General features: G+C 49.2%; 6 protein-coding genes across 6 annotated transcripts; 3 read left to right on the forward strand and 3 right to left on the reverse strand.

The window, feature by feature from the left end:
- Positions 1-291: 291 nt before the first annotated feature.
- On the forward strand, positions 292-1,267 carry N7508_006640 (uncharacterized protein; the record flags this gene model as incomplete). The annotated part of the gene is made up of 2 exons (XM_058464706.1): positions 292-456; positions 872-1,267. 2 exons carry the CDS (start codon positions 292-294, stop codon positions 1,265-1,267), a joined length of 561 nt encoding a protein of 186 aa, XP_058318559.1.
- Positions 1,268-1,420: 153 nt separating this feature from the next.
- Positions 1,421-2,280, reverse strand: N7508_006641 (uncharacterized protein; the record flags this gene model as incomplete). The annotated part of the gene is made up of 3 exons (XM_058464707.1): positions 1,421-2,100; positions 2,168-2,186; positions 2,239-2,280. 3 exons carry the CDS (start codon positions 2,278-2,280, stop codon positions 1,421-1,423), a joined length of 741 nt encoding a protein of 246 aa, XP_058318560.1.
- Positions 2,281-2,913: 633 nt separating this feature from the next.
- Positions 2,914-10,861, forward strand: N7508_006642 (type I polyketide synthase; the record flags this gene model as incomplete). Its single annotated transcript, XM_058464708.1, has 6 exons — positions 2,914-3,647; positions 3,709-4,234; positions 4,289-4,823; positions 4,878-9,535; positions 9,590-9,910; positions 9,962-10,861. 6 exons carry the CDS (start codon positions 2,914-2,916, stop codon positions 10,859-10,861), a joined length of 7,674 nt encoding a protein of 2,557 aa, XP_058318561.1.
- Positions 10,862-11,268: 407 nt separating this feature from the next.
- On the reverse strand, positions 11,269-11,772 carry N7508_006643 (uncharacterized protein; the record flags this gene model as incomplete). The annotated part of the gene is made up of 1 exon (XM_058464709.1): positions 11,269-11,772. The coding sequence occupies one exon, from the start codon at positions 11,770-11,772 to the stop codon at positions 11,269-11,271; it is 504 nt and encodes a 167-aa protein (XP_058318562.1).
- Positions 11,773-12,682: 910 nt separating this feature from the next.
- On the forward strand, positions 12,683-13,718 carry N7508_006644 (short-chain dehydrogenase/reductase-like protein SDR; the record flags this gene model as incomplete). Its single annotated transcript, XM_058464710.1, has 3 exons — positions 12,683-12,758; positions 12,788-13,300; positions 13,387-13,718. The coding sequence occupies 3 exons, from the start codon at positions 12,683-12,685 to the stop codon at positions 13,716-13,718; spliced, it is 921 nt and encodes a 306-aa protein (XP_058318563.1).
- A 701-nt stretch (positions 13,719-14,419) lies between these two features.
- On the reverse strand, positions 14,420-15,728 carry N7508_006645 (uncharacterized protein; the record flags this gene model as incomplete). The annotated part of the gene is made up of 5 exons (XM_058464711.1): positions 14,420-14,839; positions 14,890-15,101; positions 15,160-15,249; positions 15,363-15,555; positions 15,612-15,728. The coding sequence occupies 5 exons, from the start codon at positions 15,726-15,728 to the stop codon at positions 14,420-14,422; spliced, it is 1,032 nt and encodes a 343-aa protein (XP_058318564.1).
- Between the last annotated feature and the right edge of the window lie 122 nt (positions 15,729-15,850).

Genomic DNA, 15,850 nt, shown 5'->3' on the forward strand with positions numbered 1-15,850 from the left:
TCCAAGGATGCGAATGTATTTGTCAGTTCTGGATCCAAGTAATTGCATACTGGCATATGCAACAAAGCCCTGGATTTACAAAAACGAACAAGTTCCGTTGAATCTTTCCTGCCGGGTCTGGCTCAGTGGCGAGTATATACACCAACCCCGCAAACAAAGACAACCCGACATCACTCGAACGCCTCGCTATTTCCCCCGTTTCCACAAATGCAAGGAGAAAAGAACAATTGATATCGAGCACCGGACCAACTTCCCCTACACAGTCAAACCCTACACAGTCAAACACCTTACATGTCCCAGATCAGTACGGATACAATGGACCTCGAACTCCTGGGAAACAACAGCAGCCCCCTGACCAACCCCGAAGACAACGATGCCCTCTTCCATGTCTGCTGGCGTCGACAATCCTGTCTGAATTGTCTAGCAGGGGATGTTCCCTGCAGCTGGTGCGCGATAGTAGGTTATCCCATCTACAGTATTCTCATCTCATCTACACGTACACCCGTGGATCAAACCACAACAACCCAACACTGCATTGATCCCCGGCTACATGTACATGCATCCGCCCATCAATGATTTGAATTGTTTCCTTAACCTTCTCCCTTCTTTGTCACATTCTATTCGGTCAAATCCAGATATCCCACTGCTGTTTCACATTATCCCTTGCTGATTAGCCTCTGGAATGGGGATGGCAAGATGGCGAGAGGAAGAGAGGGGTTTCAGAAAAGCCACTTGCACGAACACTGCACTACAGATTCATACCTGATCGGCAGGACCTGCCCCTCCTATGTACTGGTTCTGGTGCTGGGGAGTCATACTGTATAGAGAAAGAGCACAAGAGAGCAACTAACTGTGGGTTACTTCATTATAGTCCTCGACTTGTGTCCCCAATACAGCGCGGGTACCAATATTCGCGCCTATCGGCTTGGAGACTATTTGCCCGCTTGGTTCTAAGGAGAGGTGGGAGCTAAGAGCGCTTCCGTTGGGCTGTCATGCTAGTACGTTGACTGTTTTGTCGGTTATGATTGCTGTTCTGGGGACGGTGGCGTTTGGAGGGGTTTTGTTTGGGATTGTTTGGCTTGTGCAGCGTGTAAGACGGCGTTGGAAGGAGACAGAGTATGGCCGGGCTAGTGATCGAAAGAGTGGGCATGAAGGACATTCTGGGGGTTTGGGGATTGGGCTTTTCCTTGCTTTTTGGCCTGGGAAGGGTCATCGGATGGAGATTGAGGATGGGGATGAGGCGGAGACGAGGCCGTTATTGGAGTAGTTTTTATAGTTGAATGTAAAGGTGGTTATATTCTATAGTCATGAAGAGGGGTAAAGAATGATCTAGCGCTACACAGTTGACAGAAAAAAACATGATAGATATACTGTATGAGTGTCTTCTTATTTTGCCAAGAAAAAGCAAGTATACCACAGATCAAGCCACGGAGACAATCATATCGCGTACAATTGGCGTCAGTTCATCGAGTATCTTCTTTCCTCTTGGAAGAACATGACCACTTCCATGATCAAAGAGATCAGCAGTGTCTGGATCACACATATTGTACAGCGCCATAGAGCCATCAACAAATGGATCAGAGGCCCCCACGACGTGGCAGGTAGGAATAACAATGGCGTCTTGCTCATAATCTGTCGCCAAAACAAGTTTCCCAGTGTGCGGGTGAATAGGTGGCCATCCACAAAAGAATACCGCGCATTTTAATCGAGGAATCCGACCGAATTCTTCCTGTCTTCTCGTTTCCTCAAGACAGAGCGATGCGGCAACTTGGGCACCCTCGGAGTAGCCAATCACCCCGTCAATATCGCCTTCGCTGTCAAGGATCCTTATCAGGCGATCCATGACAGCAGGCATACACGAGAATGTGGGCTTACCAGCCAGATCATTTGCCACGTTCATCGCGTCCTCTGGCGTGTCGCGTCTCGGGAAGTCGCTCATGTTTATCAACATCTGATCTGGTCCATCTGGGCTTGCAAATGTCCAGTTTGGAGGAGGTCCAAAAAACCCGGCATGTTCCTCTGGCACAAAAACTCTGAACTCGCCTTGAGTGAAGAAGAACTCGGAGTTGTCAAGAGTGCGGAGCGCATCGGCAAATGGTCCTGGACCCACGTTAGACTCTCTTTCAACGTCGACATTTAATTGAGAACATCCAACGTGGTTTCTTACCTAGTTGGGTTTTGAATGACTGGCATTCTGTCAATATTTTGCTTCGAACTACAATTTGTGAATTCACATACCGTGATGTTGCAATAGCCTCCCGGCAAACAAAGGAACTTCATGGCTGCTCAACACCGATTCGAAATGTCAGTGAACACGACAGATACCACTCGAAGTGTTTCTATAAGAGCCACGCTAGGGAGGAATGATGCCACTAAGAATCTGCCAGGGTCGGGGATTTTGCCCCTTTGCTGGAATGCACCCTCGCCTTAGCAAGGGCTCCAGAACATTGGTCACTCAAACATCCCAAGACACCATCCGATCTACCTCGATCTGCAGCCCTGGAAGAGACTAACGAGCGGAGAGGGATATGTGCATGTGCCTGTAGGATCCCGCGAAGCACCTGCAATTGGTATGCTTCATCAAGGAAGAAGGCATGGACCTCGACACCAAATACCCTTGCCCGATTCTCCTTCCCCTTCAATCGGGGAAGTGGAAGCCCAAGATCAGCACGCGCACGCTTATATGATTATGCAAGGGATTGCTCTCCATAACAGTTGATATCGCCCTTCCTGTCCTCTTTCAAGTATCTTTGATTACCCAATTTGTCCCTCCGTGATCATATTGTTCTATACATTACATTTCTTCTCGAAATTCGACACTCGTTTCTCTGGACTCTTGCTGAACTTTGGTGATGATAGTGCCAGGTACATAATTTGACCGAAATCTCCAGACAAGACTCGATTCTATCCACAATGCGTCTCCAACAACCCTCCGGGACGGGCACGCCAGTCACCGAGCCCGCCACTGTCCCAGAAGCCGAACTCACCGGTGATGCTCCAAAGCGCATGGCCATTATCGGTATGTCCTGCCGCCTCCCAGGCGATGTTTCGACGCTCGATGAATTCTGGGATCTCTGCTCCAGAGGCCGCAGTGCCTGGTCGCCAGTTCCGAAGAACAGATTCAACGCTGGGTCCTTCTACCACCCTCACCAGGACCGTCCTGGCTCGTTCAACCCATTGGGAGCCCATTTCCTGAAAGAAGATCTCGGGTTATTCGATGCGCCTTTCTTCAATATCACTCTTCAAGAAGCCCGGTCCATGGATCCGCAACAGCGTATTATGCTCGAGTGTGTGTATGAAGCTCTCGAAAACTCCGGTATCCCCCAACAAGATATTGTTGGAAAGAAGGTGGGGGTTTTTGCTGGTGGCTCATTCCCCGACTATGAGATCAACAACACGAGGGATATTGACGGTATCCCAATGTATGCCGCTACGGGTACAGCTATGGCATTGCAGGCAAACCGTGTCTCATATTATTTTGACCTGAACGGACCTAGTGTTTCTGTCGATACGGCTTGCTCTTCAAGTTTGTCTGCTCTGCATCTGGCTTCGCAAAGTATTCGGAATGGCGAATGTTCGCTCGCTATCGTAGGAGGATGTCACTTGAACATTATCCCTGAGGCCTTTGTGTCTATGACTCGTTCTAGGTAGGAACATCATTTGGGCCCTTGTTTCGTATTGACAGAAGCTAACAAATTGACCTATCAGACTGCTTTCTGACACCGGCCGCTCATACGCGTTTGATCATCGAGCAACTGGATTCGGCCGTGGTGAAGGTGCAGGATGTATTATATTGAAATCTCTTGAAGACGCCGAAGCTGCTGGTGACGCGATTCGATCTGTCATTGTGAATAGTGGTCTCAATCAAGATGGGCGCACCAGAGGTATCGCAATGCCCAACGGGGAAGCCCAGGAAGCATTGATCCGCCAAGTCTATAAGGAAGCACGGATCGATCCGAAATTGGTCGGATTCGTGGAAGCACATGGCACTGGTACCAAAGTCGGTGATCCGCTTGAGGCTACGGCGCTTAACGCTGTATTTGGTGAGGGCCGAACTCCGCGCCAACCGTTGCTCATTGGCTCTGTCAAGTCCAACATTGGTCACTTGGAGGGTACTAGTGGAGTCGTCTCTGTGATCAAGGCTGCGCTGGCACTTGAGCGAGGCTTCGTTCCTCCGAATTGCAATTTTGAAAAGGCTAATGAAGAGATTCCCATGGAAAAGTGGAATATGAAAGTGAGATAAGACCAGCAGAACGGAGTAAGGAAGTCACTAACGACAGCTACACAGGTTCCTAAGAAATTGATGCCATGGCCTCGCGGCAAGCCCTACGCAAGTGTGAACAACTTTGGTTTTGGCGGGACCAACGCCCATGTTATCCTCGAGCGTGGCCCCCGTCATGAAGGTGAAGGTGCCGCATATACTGACCCTTTAAAGCGCAAACTGTATGTTGTTTCTGGATACGACAAGCAAGCAGCCGTTCAGATGGGAAAAGGACTCGGAGGGTATCTAGACCTTTACCCACCGGTCTTTAATGACAGTCTCCTGGATAACATGGTCTATACACTGGGCCAGCGCCGAAGCTTCCTCCCGTGGAGGTTCGCCGTTTCTTCCCAGGTGACTACGGAATTGAACAACGCTCTTTTGAACATGGAACCTGTTCGATCTTCGAAAGAGCCCACTGTTGGCTTCGTCTTCACTGGACAGGGTGCACAATGGCATGGCATGGGCAAGGAGCTCCTTAGCACTTATCCGGTCTTTGAGAAAACGATGAAATCCGTCGATGAATGTTTGAGGTTGCTTGGTGCCTCTTTCTCGATTATTGGTATGCAAAAAAGAGTTCTTCTGCGTACCTCGGAAAATACTAACATATTGAAAGATGAGCTGCTCTTGACAGACCCAAGCAACAGCTCAATCTCGGCAGCATATATGAGTCAGCCTGCTTGTACCGCAGTGCAATTGGCCTTGGTGGACTTACTCTCATCGTGGGGTATTCATCCAAAGGCAGTAGTTGGTCACTCCAGTGGAGAGATTGCAGCAGCTTACGCAGCTGGGATCTTGACATTAGAGGACTGTGTCCGTATCGCCTACTCTCGTGGTGTCGCAGCCAACCTGGTTGCAAATGACAAATCCATCAAGGGTGGTATGTTGGCTGTTGGTGCTAGTGCTTCAGACATTCAGCAAATCCTGGATGCCATGCGCGGCAACGAGGCTGTTATTGCATGTGTAAACAGCGAGTCTAGCGTCACCTTGTCCGGCGACGCAGAAGTCATTATCGTTCTCCAAAACGCTTTGGACAAGGAGGGAATCTTCACTCGCCGACTGCAAGTTGATGTTGCCTACCACTCTCATCATATGAAGATTGTATCCCAGCAGTATCGGTCATTGCTCGGGAAAATCGTGCCCCGAGACTCAACCGTTCCTTTCCACTCAACCGTACAAGGCAAATTGGTGTCTGGAAGTACCTTGGACGCATCGTACTGGGTTGAAAACCTGGTTTCCCGAGTTGAGTTCGTCAAAGGCATGAAGAGTCTGTTGACAGATGAGCAGGCCGCCTCTCCCGTTACCACATTGGTCGAGATTGGCCCTCACCCTGCTCTGCAGACACCCGTCAAAGACATTGCTCAGACGTACGCGCCCAAAAGCAACGTGCAGTACCTACACACTTTGAAGCGGAAGGTCGATGCTGTTGAGGCCGTCCAGAACTTGGCTGGCTCCTTGTTCACGAACGGGATGAGCCTCAACTTCCAGGCTATCAACTTCCCCAACCTCAGTCCATCGTCAAGAAAGCCATCTGTCGTGACGAATCTACCCAGGTATCCCTGGAACCACACTGAAAGGTACTGGTTCAGTTCAAGACTAGGTGATAATCACTTCCATCGTCAATTCCCTCGCAGCGACATCCTTGGCTCACTTACCATGGAGAACGTGGACTTTGAGCCCCGATGGAGAAATACCATTCGCGCCGATGATCACCCTTGGATCCGCCAGCACAAGGTTCACGACAGCAATGTGTATCCCATGACAGGGTTCCTGGCCATGGCAATGGAAGCGATCTCTCAGCACGCTCAGATCCACCACATCACCCCAGGCAAGATTGACCTGCGTGATATTTTCATCAACCGCGTCCTCACCGTCCCGGACAACTCGTCCGTAGAGACCATGCTCAGCCTCCGACCAACACGCACTGAGGCCCCTAGTAAATCCGTCCTCGGCTGGCACGAGTTCAAGGTTTTCTCATGGGCTGAAGGTCGTGGATGGGATCAGCACTGCAATGGCTTCATCATGGTCCAAGAAGCCAAAGATGTCAATCCTGTCGATGGTTCTCGACAGCAGCTTGAGACAACTGCTCGCTTTGCGCAAGAAGCATTGGACATGCGCCACGCTTGCAATGTGCCAATTGACAGTGAGATGCTCTACAAGAATATCTCGGGCGGTGGTGTCCACTATGGTCCTCTTTTCCAACGATTGACTGATATCTCGGTCGACAAGGATTGTCGGGCCATGGCCACCATCTGTGTTCCAGATACCAAAGCAGCCATGCCCTACCAACACGAGACTCCATGCATCGTACACCCAGTCACACTTGATCTGTGTAGTCAGGTTATGTGGGTTCTTCGTGGCTATGGTGAGCCTTCACCCCAGGTGACCCATGTTCCATCCCATGTCAAGAGTATCTCGGTTTCATTGAGTCAAAAAATCACTGTCGGCACCAAGCTTCAACTGTATGGCCAGCAGTCCGGCAGTGAATCCGCTGCTGACCCCGAGAACAATCGTATCTTTGCCACCGATCCCAGCAACTCGGCCAACTTGTTGATTGACATTAACGGTATTACGCTGGTGCCCGTGTCTAACGACCTCAAGGGATCCAAGGACAATGCCCCTGATCAGATCTGTTACAAGTTACAATATGAGCCTTGCTTTGACTTCCTGTCCGGGGAGGATTACCGTCAGCTTGCACGCCCGGAGACCGACACAGCCCAGGGAATAAAGCGCATGCAGCAACTGGAATCCGTTGCAGAGTACTATCTGCGCAAAATGCTGAAGTCTATTTCAGAGGACGAGGTGTCCACCTTTGAACCTCAGCACCAGAAGTTCTACCGCTGGGCCCAGCACACCTGTGAAAAGGCTAGCCCAGCAGAAGCTCCATCGCTTGACGTTCTTGAACAAAACCGAACCATCAATGGAGCCGGTCAACTGACATTCAAGGTTGGAGAGCTACTGCCTCAAATTCTTCGTGGCAAGGTCGATGCCCTGACTGTCCTCCTGGAGGATGATGGAATCGGCGGGTATTACAGTGACCTCGATGCTCTCCGTGAGGCCTACGCCAATGTCTCTGTTGTGATCGATAAGATGGCCCATCAGAATCCCGAGCTAAATATCATCGAGATCGGTGCTGGTACCGGTGGTGCTACTATGCCCATCCTCCAAAGCATGGGCGGAGGTGAAGCAGGATCTACGCCGCGATTCGGACACTACACTTACACCGATATCTCTCCTGGCTTCTTCGAGAAAGCCAAGACCAAGTTCGAGAACTGGGGCCATCTCATGACTTACCAGACTCTTGATATCTCCGCTGATCCCACCGGGCAGGGCTTCAACACTGGCACATATGATGTTGTTGTTGCGTGTAATGTGTTGCATGCTACGTCCAATATTAATGAGACCATGGCCAACATCCGGTCTCTCCTTAAGTCTGGCGGTAAGATCATTTTGATCGAGGAAACTGTTCCCAAGGCTCGCCATTTCCCATTCGCCCTTCTTTCTGGATGGTGGTTGGCCAGTGACGACTTCCGAAAAGATGGACCACTGCTCACCGTCGAGGGATGGAGCAATGTCATGAAAGCGAATGACTTCACTGGTGTTGACCTCTGTGCTGAGGAATATTCAGGAGCTTCTTTCCAGTCTGGTTGTCTGATGACAACTACGGCCAACAGCCCAGCTGCCGGACCTGTGAACCATGGTGATGTTGTCATCGTTGGCACTGAGTCCATTGGCAGTTTGTCTTTCCTCAGCTTGGAGTCCGGTCTCAAGAATATGACCGGCACCATGCCCACGACTGCTATGAACTCTGATGAGGTGGATGTCACTGGAAAATGGTGTATCTTCCTCGGTGGTATGGATCGGTCAATCCTGTCTCATCTGACACAAGAGAAATTCCAAGCACTGCAGCGCCTGTTGAGCCGTGCTCGTGGTTTATTGTGGGTTGTTCGTCACAGCAAAAATGATCTTGAGTCTCTTGGTGCAAACATGGCAATTGGTCTCGCCCGCACAGTCCGATCAGAGACCGGTCTCCAGTTTGCCACTCTGGATCTAGGCGAACGGGAGAGCATGCCTGACGCTGAAGCCGTTCACCACATGTTGAACGTGTTCAAGGGTGTCTTCTGCCAGCGCTCGCAGTTGATGCACAGTGACTGGGAGTTCGTTGTCCGCAATGGTAATGTCTGTGTTCCTCGACTGGTCGACAATCACACCCTGAACCTCAGTGTTCAACAAGAGACACCGAATGCACCTCCCCAGCTCCAGCCTTTCAAGCAGAACCGGGCATTGAAACTCGCTGCTGGAGAGGGCCGAGGCTTGGATGAGCTCTACTTCACAGACGACGTCTCCTGCAACGCAGCCCTGCCGGATGATCACGTTGAGATCCAAGTGTACAGCACTGGTCTCAACTTCAGGGATGTCTTAATGGCAATGGGTCAACTCAAGGGCGACAGACTAGGCCAGGAGTGCAGTGGTGTTGTTACTCAGGTAGGCTCTGCAGTCTCTGATTTCAAGCCTGGAGATCGCGTCTGCGCGATGTCGCCTGGATGTTTGTCCACTTTCACCCGATGCCCATCATCCGGTGCTTGGGTCATTCCAGATGATATGTCTTATGAGACCGCGGCTTCTATCCCTGCTGTGTTTTGCACGGCATACTACTCCCTCATTGATCTCGGTCGATTGAGCCAAGGTGAGAGTGTCTTGATCCATGCCGCTGCCGGAGGAGTTGGTCAAGCCGCGATCATCATTGCTCAAAGCATTGGGGCCAAGATCTTTGCAACGGTCGGCAGCATCGAGAAGAAAAACTTCCTGATGGAGACATACCAGCTCGAGGAGGAACAAATATTCTTCAGCCGCGACATTTCCTTCGCCCAGGGCATCAAGCAAGCCACTGGTAACCAAGGTGTAGATGTTGCACTCAACTCTCTCAGCGGAGACGCCTTGCAAGCCACCTTTGAGTGCGTTGCGCCGTTTGGACGATTCATTGAACTTGGCAAGCGTGACATTACGCAGAACTCTCGATTGGAGATGGCCCACTTTAACAAGAATCTTTCATTTGCCTCGGTTGACTTGGGCATGGTTCGGGAGAAGCGCCCGCAATTGACCAAGCGCCTCTTGCGCGATGCTTTCAAGCTGTTTGTCGACTCCAATGCCCAAGCCAGATGGCCGGTCACCGCTCTTCCAATTTCCCAGGTCGAGACTGGATTCCGAGCTTTACAGGGTGGCCAGGTAATTGGCAAAATGATTGTTCAGATTACAGAGGATTCTATGGTCAAGGTATGCTGTCACTGTTTACATCCTCTTGAACACATGTTCTGACACACAATTTAGGTCCATCCTGCGAGACGAGACGAGAACCTTCTCAAATCCAATGCATCATACATCATTATTGGTGGAACTGGCGGCATTGGTCTTGACATTGCCAGCTGGTTACCAGAAAAAGGGGCCAAAAGTCTTATCCTGGTTTCGAGGAGCGGTGCCTCGACTGAGAAGGCCAAGCAGACTATTGCGGAGATCACTCGCCAAGGAGTCAATGTCGAGGTCTGTCGCTGCGATGTTGCAGACATGGCGAGCGTTGAACAGAACCTCGTCCCCGTTCTCGCTCGCATGCCTCCTGCTCGCGGTGTTGTGTTCGGAGCCATGGTCCTTCGTGTAAGTGGTTCTTTATGCCCTGGATGATAATCTTCGCTGACAATGTTTTAGGATACCCTATTTGAGAAGCTCAGCTTCGAGGACTACCAGACGGTTATGATGCCCCGAGTCCACGGCATCTGGAACGTCCAGAACGCAATCACTACCAACAACGGCAGCGTGGACTTTTTCGTGAATCTTTCGTCCGCCGCCAGCTTTGTCGGTAATATGGGTCAATCCCCATACGCCGCCAGTGGAACCTTCATGGCAGCACTTGCCCAATACCCCGAGTCAGCAAAGATGCGCTGCTCCACAATCGATCTGCCCGTTGTCCGCGGAGTTGGATATCTATCCGACGACCAGAAACGCGAGGCCATCACCAAACAGCTCGGCACAGAATCCGTCGACGCCACAGACATCCGCGGCCTCGTCACAGCAGCCATTCGACAAGACTTTGATACAACCTGCGACGGCCACTGCGTAGCAGGCTTCGAAGCAGTCAAGACCACACCAATTACCGAACAGCCATTCTGGGTAAACGATACTAAGCTCTCGCATCTATTGCGCCTATCCACCCTCGCTGGCGCTGGTGCATTGGCCGATTCTGCGCAGAGTGGTGCCGAAATTTCCCCAGCAACTGCCATCCGTCAATCGAAGACTCGTGATGGCGCCGAGGCAGTGATTGGCGCTGCTATTCTTCAGAAGATCTCCAGTATCCTGATGCGTCCCATCGAAGAACTAGATCCCGCTGCACCGATTTCGGTGTATGGCTTGGATTCATTGGTTGCTATTGAGATCCGAAACTGGATCACCCGCGAGTTGGAGGCTAATTTGCAAATTCTGGAGATCCTCACCAGTGACTCCGTTGCTGCTCTCGCGGAAACTATTATGAAGAAGTCGGGTATTCTGACGCCCGATCTTAAGACAGAGTGGGGTTTGGATGCCCCTGAGGCCCGGGCAGGTCAAGAGTAATTTTTGCTCTCGGTTTCTCGTTTTAGACTCTTTCATTACGATATTTCTTTGATGTTTAATTTCTTGCCTATTGGTAATGTCTTGTACTCTACACAGATTTCCTTACTGTTTATCATTCTTTCTTTTAGCACAAAGATTGATTTTTTTGTTGGAATCTTCAACCATTTTTTACAGCCCGGTATCGCGTAAGATATGAATTTTGGATAGTAAACGGATCGTAGACTAGAGCAGATACTGGTAGAATTAAGACTCGTTCGTTGATATCTTTCCAAAAGGCATGGGTCTTTCCCTCGACTGCCACGGTGACCTTGGATCTTGGCTCCATGTTCCCTGCAAATCATTGTCAGTTCCTCCATCCAAACACCCCGAACAAGTGATCAACTCACCAGCGCAAGTCTTGCCACAACCTAGAAAAAGTCCGTCGGGTTGGTCCGACGAGTACAATCAAAAGGCTCATCAATAAACCAAGTATCATGCTGCTGATCATAAACAATGGGATACTTTGTATCCGGATCACAAAGCTGATCAATCTGAGCTTTGTCCCCGGCACTGATAGTAAACCAGTACTTATTGGTATCATCACTGATCTTCTCGCACTTATAAAAGAACCCAATGACACCAGCACCAAGGACATCATTGCGGAAATCGGTAGCGAGCTTCTTGTTCAGATTGATGTTATCGCAATCTTGCTTCAGGCCGTTGATACTAGCTGTGTCGGCTGACTTGCTGGTGAATCCCTTCGCAGTGTGCGTGCCGTTGGCGGACCATGTCGATGCTGGGACTGATAGCTGGCTGGAGATTGAAGATAGCAATAGGCTATTGGTCACTGTTGCTGCAGAGACACCGATTGAGGCACTCATAGCCGTCAAAGTTACCAGCAGCATCGCGGTGGACGGGGTGAGCTGAACCATTTTGTCAATTGTTGAGTGTTGAGGAGGTACACTTCTTTTCACATTGTGTGGGATCTGCGAGGACTTATATGATTTCCAGCTCGTATATTATGGAACTTTCCGCTTTGTGTAAAGTGGAGGTTCAAACAGCGAGTTCACCTATACTGGTTTAGAGAGAGTCAACATGATGTAACGGGGTAATCCGGGGCTTCCCCACGTCCAAATCGGGTATGGTAGCCGCGCTTATGACCCCCTTTTACGTCCAACCCCTGAAATTGGCTTCAACGATCAACTGAAATGCGGGTGTACTTCCTTCTTTTTCATGTTCTGTATTTTCTAGGTTCCCGGGAGTTTGTAAGTCGCTGATGATCCCCCTTCCCCATGTTAGCTGAGCCCATCCTTGACTGGACCTCAACATCCTTGCCATAGACACAGTACATAGTGAGTGAGATTATGCAGTACCCCTCCTATTTTTATATTGAAAATGGCATCAGAGTATCGAAGAACACGGCTATCAATTGAAATACTCTGATTTCACGTCCAACAGACAATCATTCGCTGCTTTGTGGGTGAGTCCTTCGAGCGGAACAAGACTGCGTAATCTACTGCATATCAATATACCTAAACAACGCGCGCAGACGGCCAGGATGTAAATAAGAAATAAACCAAGCTTTTTTGGGACGCCGAATTGAGTCGGGCACTTGCTTGAGTAGGAGCTGCCATGTTCAGAATGACGCTAATCCAATCACGGACGCCGAATCTCAAATAAACCAATTAGAATGGAGGGATATCGTGGGGCTTCTCTATAGATCTTAGAATGGCATTGAGCTCAGATGTGCAAACTGATAGATATTTAAACACCTGAGCAGTTCGTCTCAATGAAGAATGAACAGCGCATTCCAAACTATCCACTTTGTTCTCTCTTGTGACAATGAACCCCGTCAACACTGAGCCATACAAACTCCCGGGTGATGCCACATGGCTAGGTAATGCCGCCCTCAAACACAGTATGTCCGCTTATTAACAAGGCACAAAGTCACTGGATGTTCATCCGGCATCGGTCGAGCAATTGCATCGTTGATAGCAAGCAAACCAAACCAGCGCATCATCGCAACAGCCCGCAATCCAGCGGACCTATCCTACCTCCCAGAGGACAACGCCAATATCCTCAAGCTCGCCCTTGATGTGACCTCCGTCAATTCCGTAAACGCCGCTTTTGCAGCAGCAGCAAAGCATTTTGGTGAATCATTCCATCTAGATGTCGTGGTGAACAACGCCGGTTACTCCCTCTCGGGCGATACCGAGGGTGCAACTGAAGAAGAAATGCACCAGGAGATGGAGACATCGTTCTTCGGTACCGTGCGCGTAACTACACGCAGTATCGAGGTTATGCGACAAGCCAAAGATCGCCACGGTGGTTTGATCTTCCAGATCTCCTCGCTGGCTGGGTTGTGCGCGTTCCCTGGTCATGCCTTTTACCATGCTAGTAAGTTTGCCGTGGAGGGATTTTCGGAATCCGTGGCGAGGGAGATGCATCCAGATTGGAATAGTAAGTACTTTTCTTTTTTTTTTTTCTTCTGAAATTTAATTACATTGGGCCCTTTCCAAACGACAATGGTCGCTAACGCTGCACAGTCAACTTCTGTATCGTCGAGCCAAGTGGTGTGAAAACCAGCTTTGAAGGTCATAGCAAAGCAATCATCAAGCCTCATCCTGCCTATGCGGGTGCTGATATGCCGGCAAGAAAACTGGAGGGGTACGTGCGCCAGGGATTGAAGCTTGGTATGGGTATGGAGCCTTCTGCTATTGCTGAAACCCTGTTCAAGATCGCTAGTCGGGAAGAGCGTATCCCTCTACGTTTGCCTTTGGGAGCGGTATCTTGGAAAATGTCCAAGTCAAAGTTCCAGACACTGTTGGAGGAGTTTGATGCCGTGAAGGATGTTAGTGCTATGGGTGAACCGCTTTGATTATGTATTTCGATATGTCAATATATTATGCTTATCTTGATTAAATGACGAAGTTACCATATGCGTAAATATAAGCCGATCCGACGCTATATTGGTCGCTGGTAATAGGCATCCAGCTGTTGTATCTTATTCGCTGATAGTATGCGGTGGCCGATAACTAGATCAGCTATCGCTAGGTCGCGCCATGGTGTGCGTAGGATGAGTTTGTATAAGATCATTGAGACAACAATCAATACAAGCCTAATGTTGTAGGAGAAGAAGCTGTACACGGTGAAACTAGTCTAGGTCTGGATTGAAAAATCATTAGTGTGAGATCTGAAGAAAAAGAAGACAAATTACTTACCACCCTATCGATGCTCAAATATAAAACGCAGACCAAGAGGAAAGTAGAGATGATCAGAACCGTTATCGGAGTAAGAGGATAGTAAGCAGATTTCTATGCATACGCTCCATTAAAAATCTGACTTTTCTAGGCCTTGACAGCTGCATGGAATCGAAAAGATATAAAGGCAATAATGGCCTAGTTGATGAAGAATAATGTACTTGTGATAGAGATCAGCCAATTCAGGACCTCCAATCCACCCGCTTTATAATCAATTTCAGTAAGCACACTAGATCAATATCAGACAAAAGGGCAAATAATTACCACTCAAACTTATATAAGTCAGAATGATTGCGACCATAGCTGTAATAGAAAGCGCCTATCTCGGTCGTCCCTTTTCATCCGTCTTGGCCAAGCAAGAGGGGATAAGCTTTTGAAGTGCCATAGCGCGAAGGACACAAGAAGGAAAGAAGATACTCTCAAGGGCAATTGCTATAATTCTAATAATCATGCATACGTTGATCAAGTCAGGAACACCCTTAATTCCGGCATTTTGGACCGCAATAACGAATAGTGAGGTGGCAGAACTCGAAGCTCCTAGTAAACTAGAATCATCTAATAGCACGATCAGGGAGACGAGTACTACCGAGACAAGATAGAATACTCCCACTCGCCAGGGGACTAAGTTTGCTAAGTGGGCTATAGAGTATCGAGGGGACTTGGCTTCGCCGCCCATTACGCCGATAAAGACTTCGTCTCCAGTTGCCCAAATTGCCAGAAGAGAAGCATTGGCAAAGCCCTATAGCAACTATTAGATCAAGAACAGGGGGTGGCGGGAAAAGTACTTACTCCAAAGCTGTTTTTGAATACTGGCAAGTCAGTCCAAGTGCTTCCATTTCTAACAGAGCCCGACAGACCGACACCGCCGATAATTGCAAGTGAGATAAGTGTGATAAAGATAAAAAGGAACACTTTGACAACTGATCCGAAGTATTCCACCCATCCGAAATATTTGTTTGGCACCAGAAAAACGGCAAGACATATAACCAGAAAGATTGTCACTAACTCAATGTGAGAAAGGGGCACAATAAAGTTTCAAGCTTGAAATAGAGTACTTACGTAGAGCAGCCTCTGGTATCGCCCCTTCAGCCCAAAAGTCCACAAGGACGACAAAGAATGTCGCCTCGGAAGCGAAAACAGACGTCCATCCTATGATATAATTTCAGCCCATTTAGCGCTTCACAGTTTGTAATGGATGACTATCGACTCACCTAGCCATTCGGCCAATCCCGCCCCAAAAGCCAATGCAGGGTCAACCTAACGATCGGCGTAGTCGATATAATTGCCAGATGTAGGGAATGCGATGGTCATTTCCGTCAGAGTTTGAAGATTGGCCCACACGCCAATACAAACAACAAGATAGCCAATGAACATACTCCCCGGACCTCCTTGTGCCAGGGCCTTACCTGTAGCAATGAAGAGTCCACTGCCAACATTCGAACCGGGTGAAATGACCTATGTTGCTCACGAGTCATCGTTAGTTCAATTGGCAATCCTCATTTTGGGGATACATTTAAATGAATTAAGCGAGGTGTCAGAGTCCGATGAAGATTGCCAGATTTCTCGACCTCATCTTCAATCTGACCTTCTCCGACGGACTGAACGGCATGAAGACTGGGTTCTTTCATGGTTGACATATCTGCTGAGCCGTCTAGACTTCTACTCGAAATTTTGGAGTCCATTTCTGCAGTTTGATCCGTAGTCGAGATCTAAACAAGAAGTCACACTGCATATATACAACCAGCTGATG

This window comes from Penicillium antarcticum (assembly GCF_028974205.1).
Source record: "Penicillium antarcticum strain IBT 31339 chromosome Unknown utg000006l_segment0_segment0, whole genome shotgun sequence".
NCBI classification, from domain to species: domain Eukaryota; kingdom Fungi; phylum Ascomycota; class Eurotiomycetes; order Eurotiales; family Aspergillaceae; genus Penicillium; species Penicillium antarcticum.